Genomic DNA, 6534 nt, shown 5'->3' with positions numbered 1-6534 from the left:
GGCAACAGTGGACATGCATCAAATTTCCTGTATCAGTGTATGGGGTGCTCCACCATCATCAGTTAGTGTGTGCCGTGCAGCTCCGTCAGAGCAGAGGCAGCACTTGTCTTTGTCTCCCCACGTGCTTCTGCCATGTACTGGAACAGTAAATGTTTAAATTCAGTAATTTTGACAACAAACATGTTGAAATCATGCAGAAGACTAATGTGTAGGCCAGTCGGTGGCCATTGGACAGTGGTCATTATAAATATTTATTAGTATTAATGGCAGAAGAGGCAGTGGTTCCCCTGCTTCTTCTGAACGCACATCGCTAGTGAAAAACTGAAGGTGAAGTTACAGCTTTTACTTTCTGGCAACTAGAAGGGTGTGGTAGAGAGGTTTGATTACAATGTGCAGAGAAAGGGAGCTGTCAATTAGGTACTCTGATGTCCGGCGCTGCAGGTCAGCATCCTTCAGGAAATCCCCAGCTTCCTCCGTACTTTGGTGGAAGTTGTAGACATCGTGAACAACCACTTTTCCCTGCTGTTTTGCCATCACAATCACTGTTTTCTGAAAACTTACACCAGCAAAGTCTGGGCTAGAGGTGGCTGGGGTTACAATGATGCGAGGTCGACCCCCATCAGTGCGAGAGGGCTGCATGGCACCAAGTTCAGTGTAAGTTGACCTACCACTGAGAGGGAGCCAGCGAGGGGAGAACAAGGCATTCCACGTCACTCTCTTCCCCGAGTCATGGCCACTGGGGCCAAGCTGGGTTTGGAAACTGAAACTGCGGTCATCTCGTGTGGGGTTACTGATGAGCCACGGAGAACCCCAGGAGGAGGATAGATAGTTACGGGGAGTGAAAATACTACAGTTGACATCAAAGTACTTGGCCAGTTGAATAGGTGAGGCAGAGTGAAACTGGAAGGCTAGATAGAGGAGATCACTGATTGACTCATAATACTTTACCATGAGGGCTGACTGCTTCTGAAGGCGGAAGAGATGCTGTGGAGGGATCATGCCATATCTGACAGCCCTCAGTGCACTTTCCACTGTTGTGCTGTCTGGCTGGTTCTGGCCAATCCAGCCCTCCAGAGCCTCATAGAGCTCTAATTCACTCTGCAGAATAAGGTCAGAGCGCTGGAGCAAGGACAGGAGCAGGTTTTCGCTGATGGAGATCCATTCTCCACTCTGCAGCACAGAGGACAGATTCCAGGACAGAAACTGCAGACAGCTGTCCCGCAAGGTATTGTCTCCAATTTGTAGTGCGTAGCTGTACCAGCTAACCACATGGCCTGTGGGTGAATCACTGGACAGATGCTGAGTCATATATTGGGTCAGACCTTGCTGCAAACCCCACACATGGTACTTGCTGGCCAGTATGTGTAGCGATTTAGCCTGATCTAGCCGTACTGAGATGTCACCACAGTACAAATACCTAGAAAAGACAAAAGCAACAATAAAAAGATAACAATTGTTCGGCAAACTTCATTTGAGCTTTTTTTTAAGTCACAGCTGAGTCACTGCACAAAACCCACACTTTCTGCCTGTAGACTGTAAGCTCCGAACATCGAGTGTAATTTTAGAGTACTTTACATGATGGAACACTGCACCACTTGGAATAGAAGAGAAAAGTCCAAGATGCTGAGTGAATAGCAACAATATTCATTTGTTAGACAAGTAACTATCTAAAACCAGCTCCACTTGTTTTTTTTACGATGTCAGGGTTGTTTCGTTTCATAAATCAACGCCAAACTGAAATTTAGATCCTACGATGCCTCTCACCTGATAAATTTGGCAAAGACTGCTGCACAGTCTGGTGACTCTGTCAAAACCAGAGCACTGCTGTTGCGGCTGAGCAGCAGTTCCTCAAACACATCACTCTGCAGGCTGAGAACCAAGCTGTGGGCTTGGATCACCTTCATCTCATCTGTGTTGATGGTTTGCACCCGCAGACTAACATCACTGCTGTTGCCAATGGCCAGGAGGGTCTCCATCCGATGCACCAAACTCATGGAGTGATTGAGCACAGTAGACCCGCTATCCAATACATCCTGCTTAAGTGGAGCTGCATGAAAAAACGTGTAAAAGAGAACTTGTCAGAAACACAAACATAACAACCTCTATGTGGATGTAGCATTTGCAGAATGTAATTAAACTGCTTCAAACTTTTGCAAAGCACTTATAGGAGAAGAATACTTAATTTACAGACTCAAAAATGGATAGATTGCACAGCATTATTCACATGTCTCTGTAACTCTTTATCATATTTGACACGCCAGGATCTGGAAAAGCACAGCTAAACCACAGCTGAAATGAGTGTGCCAGAAAATAATTCTGAATTGCACATCCTTCCCCCCCCCCAACTGTGGACCCACCACCCGCAGGAGGAACATGAAGGGTCCGGTGCAATGCAAATCGGGTGGCAGACCAAGGCGGGAGCCATGGCGGTCCAATCCCCGGACAAGAAAACTAGTTTTTGGGACATGGAACGTCACCTCGCTGGCGGGGAAGGAGCCGGAGCTTGTGGCAGAGGTTGAGCGGTACCGGCTAGATATAGTCGGACTCACCTCGACACATTGCATTGGCTCTGGAACCCGAGACCTGGAGAGGGGTTGGACACTCTACTTTGCTGGAGTTGCTCCGGGTGAGAGGTGGAGGGCTGGGGTTGGCTTTTTGTTAGCCCCGAGACTCTCTGCCTGTGTGTTGGGGTTTACCCCGGGGGACAAGAGGGTAGCTTCCTTGCGCCTTCGGGTCGGGGAACGGGTCCTGACTGTTGTTTGTACTTATGGGCCAAATATCAGTTCAGAGTACCCACCCTTTTTGGAGTCCCTGGGACGAGTGCTAGATAGTGCTCCATCAGGGGACTCCATTGTCCTGCTGGGGGACTTCAATGCTCACGTGGGCAATGACAGCTTGACCTGGAGGGGTGTGATTGGGAGGAACGGCCCACCTGATCTGAACTCGAGCGGTGTTTCGTTATTGGACTTCTGTGCAAGCCGCAGTTTGGCCATAACGAACACCATGTTCGAACATAAGGATGCCCACCGGTACACTTGGTACCAGGGCAGCCTAGGTCACAGGTCGATGATAGATTTTGTAGTCGTATCATCTGACCTGCGGCCGTATGTTTTGGACACCCGAGTGAAGAGAGGGGCGGAGCTGTCAACTGATCACCACCTGGTGGTGAGTTGGATCAGATGGCAAGGGAACATGCCGCGTAGACCTGGCAGACCCAAACGCATAGTGAGGGTCTGCTGGGAACGCCTGGCAGAAGAACCTGTCAAGACGGTCTTCAACTCCCACCTCCGGCAGAGCTTTGACCACGTCCCGAGAGCAGTGGGGGACATTGAGTCCGAGTGGGCCTTGTTCCACTCTATGATTGTCGAGGCGGCTGTTGCTAGCTGTGGTCGTAAGGTGGCCGGTGCCAGTCGTGGGGGCAACCCCCGTACCCGCTGTCGGACACCAGAGGTTCGGGGAGCCGTCAGGCTGAAGAAGGAGGCCTACAGGGCGTGGCTGGTCTGTGGGTCTCCGGAGGCAGCAGACAGGTACCGGATAGCCAAGCGGGGTGCAGCAGTGGCAGTTGCCGAGGCAAAATCTCGGGCGTGGGAGGAGTTTGGTGAGGCCATGGAGAAAGACTATCGATCGGCTCCAAAGAGGTTCTGGCAAACTGTCCGGCACCTCAGGAGAGGAAGGCAGCAACTCGCTCACACTGTTTACAGTGGGGATGGGGAGCTGCTGACGTCAACTGAGGCTATAGTCGGACGGTGGAAGGAATACTTTGAGGAGCTCCTCAATCCCACCAATGCGCATTCCGAGGAGGAACCAGAGCTGGGAGGCCTGGGGATGGACTGTCCGATCTCGGGGGCAGAAGTTGCTGAGGTAGTCAAACAACTACACAGCGGCGGAGCCCCGGGGGCGGATGAGGTTCGTCCTGGGTATCTCAAGGCTATGGATGTTGTAGGGCTGTCATGGTTGACACGTCTCTACAACATTGCGTGGTCATCGGGGGCAGTTCCTAGGGAGTGGCAGACCGGGGTGGTGGTCCCCATCTTTAAGAAGGGTGACCTGAGGGTGTGTTCCAACTATAGGGGGATCACACTCCTCAGCCTCCCTGGAAAGGTCTACTCCAAGGTACTGGAGAGGAGGGTCCGATCGATAGTTGAATCTCAGATAGAGGAGGAGCAATGTGGTTTTCGTCCTGGCCGTGGAACTGTGGACCAGCTCTATACCCTTGCAAGGGTGATGGAGGGGGCATGGGAGTTTGCCCAACCAATCCACATGTGCTTTGTGGATTTGGAGAAGGCTTATGACCGTGTCCCCAGGGGCACCCTGTGGGGGACGCTCCAGGAGTATGGGGTGGGTGGCTTTCTGTTAAGGGCCATTCAGTCCCTTTACCAGAGGAGCGTGAGTTTGGTCCGCATAGCCGGTAGTAAGTCGGACCTGTTCCCAGTGAGGGTTGGACTCCGCCAGGGCTGCCCTTTGTCACCGGTTCTGTTCATCACTTTTATGGACAGAATTTCTAGACGCAGCCGTGGTGTGGAGTGTGTCGAGTTTGGTGGCAGGAGAATCTCGTCTCTGCTTTTTGCGGATGATGTGGTCCTCCTAGCTTCATCCAGCTCTGACCTTCAGCTCTTGCTGGGTAGGTTCGCGGCCGAATGTGAAGCGGCTGGGATGAGGATCAGCACCTCCAAATCTGAGACCATGGTTCTCGACCGGAAAAGGGTGGCTTGCCACCTCCGGGTCGGGGGAGAGGTCCTACCTCAAGTGGAGGAGTTTAAGTATCTCGGGGTCTTGTTCACGAGTGAGGGTAGGAGGGATCGGGAGATCGACAGGCGGATTGGTTCGGCGTCTGCAGTGATGCGGACGCTGAGCCGATCTGTCGTGGGGAAGAGGGAGCTGAGCCAGAAAGCCAGGCTCTCGATTTTACCGGTCGATCTACGTCCCAATCCTCACCTATGGTCATGAGCTTTGGGTAATGACCGAAAGAACGAGATCGCGGATACAAGCGGCCGAAATGAGTTTCCTCCGTAGGGTGGCCGGGCTCAGCCTTAGAGATAGGGTGAGGAGCTCGGACATTCGGGAGGGACTCGGAGTAGATCCGCTGCTCCTCCAGATCGAAAGGAGCCAGTTGAGGTGGTTTGGGCATCTGGTCAGGATGCCTCCTGGACGCCTCCCCGGGGAGGTGTTTCGGGCATGTCCTGCCGGCAGAAGGCCCCCGGGTCGACCCAGGACACGTTGGAGAGGTTACATCTCCAATCTGGTCCGGGAACGCCTTGGGGTCCTGCCGGAGGAGCTGGTGGACAAGGCCGGGGAGAGGACGGCCTGGAGCTCCCTAGTTGGGATGCTGCCCCCGCGACCCGGACCCGGATAAGCGGAGGAAGACGACGACGACGACGACGACATCCTTTCCTTATGTTGCTCTAAAATAATAGAAAAAAGGAGAGCAAGAACCAGGTGCCAGACTCAGAAAACCTCAGAGTCCAGGTGCACAGAAACAAAGAACCCTGAGTTTGCGGCACTACTCCAAATGGCTATGGCCCCACATAAAAATTAGTAAGGGAGGCACATTCTGGAGAATCCCACATAAAAGACTCAACAGGAAAATTTGCTTTTTCTATTCTACCATGCCTAAACATCAGCATGCCTGCTGGCTTGGTACTAGTGGGTTAAGCAGACACGAAGGCGGGGGGGGGGGGGGGGGGGGGGGGGGCATTAGTCTTCACAACAACTAGAACTTCCCGCTTCAAAGTCGTCATTGAGTGAACAGAGTCTCCACTTATGATGAGAATGGCTGAAAACATTAAGGAGAATGTACAAAAACAGTTAAACATATTCCTAAAACTGTTGGTTTTGATGAGCCTTTACATACAGATTAAACTAACAAGTTTATTAAAACCTTTTAGTCAAAATCAGCACACTTCCCTAAAAGTGTACGGAAAGTGTATAGCATTGAGATGGAAGAAAATCAGGTAACAAGCGAATTTGCTAGTTGCTGAGCCCAAATGAACACATGAGAACATGCTGAATAACCAACCATCAATTTGCCTCGAAGCTGGCACAAGCCACACATTCAAGCTGTGCCCCCCCCCCCCCCCCCCAAAAGCTTAAAGCACCGATAGAATTTATCTTACCTCCGATGACTGTAACAGAGTGGAAGTAGATAGAGAAGAGCAAGGTGCCAAAATAGAACCAGCAAAGGATCTCTTGTTCACATGAGCACATCATCTTTTCTCAGTGTTTCTCTCCGTCTCTTCTCTTCTCTTCTCTTCTCTTCTCTTCTCTTCTCTTCTCTTCTCTTCTCTTCTCTTCTCTTGGTGTGCTACCAGCTATCTGTCCTGGCTCATTATGTAGGATGCTGGCCTTTCTCTGGCACATCTCACAACCCCATGGACCCCATTGATTGGTGGAATCTGGCTGGGACGTTGCTATAGCGACAGCTTTGATTTAGAATTTTTCCCTTTTGGATGTAGAATGGCATTGATTAGTGGCACTGGACCAACTAAAGACTAAGCTTAATGTTTTTGATGTGTTTTTTTATCAATTGGGTTTTGG

The 6534-nt window shown here is 51.2% G+C and overlaps 1 protein-coding gene across 1 annotated transcript; it reads right to left on the bottom strand.

The window, feature by feature from the left end:
* Positions 1 to 200: 200 nt before the first annotated feature.
* Positions 201 to 6325, bottom strand: btbd17b (BTB (POZ) domain containing 17b). The gene is made up of 3 exons (XM_015948380.3): positions 6114 to 6325; positions 1765 to 2047; positions 201 to 1417 (listed from the first exon to the last, which is right to left on the bottom strand). The coding sequence occupies exons 1-3, from the start codon at positions 6205 to 6207 to the stop codon at positions 343 to 345; spliced, it is 1452 nt and encodes a 483-aa protein (XP_015803866.1). The 5' UTR covers positions 6208 to 6325; the 3' UTR covers positions 201 to 342.
* Between the last annotated feature and the right edge of the window lie 209 nt (positions 6326 to 6534).

The sequence above is a fragment of the Nothobranchius furzeri genome, chromosome 5 (assembly GCF_043380555.1).
Source record: "Nothobranchius furzeri strain GRZ-AD chromosome 5, NfurGRZ-RIMD1, whole genome shotgun sequence".
NCBI classification, from domain to species: domain Eukaryota; kingdom Metazoa; phylum Chordata; class Actinopteri; order Cyprinodontiformes; family Nothobranchiidae; genus Nothobranchius; species Nothobranchius furzeri.
The sequence above is the reverse complement of the archived record's forward strand: the minus strand, read 5'-3'. Positions and strand labels throughout refer to the sequence as shown.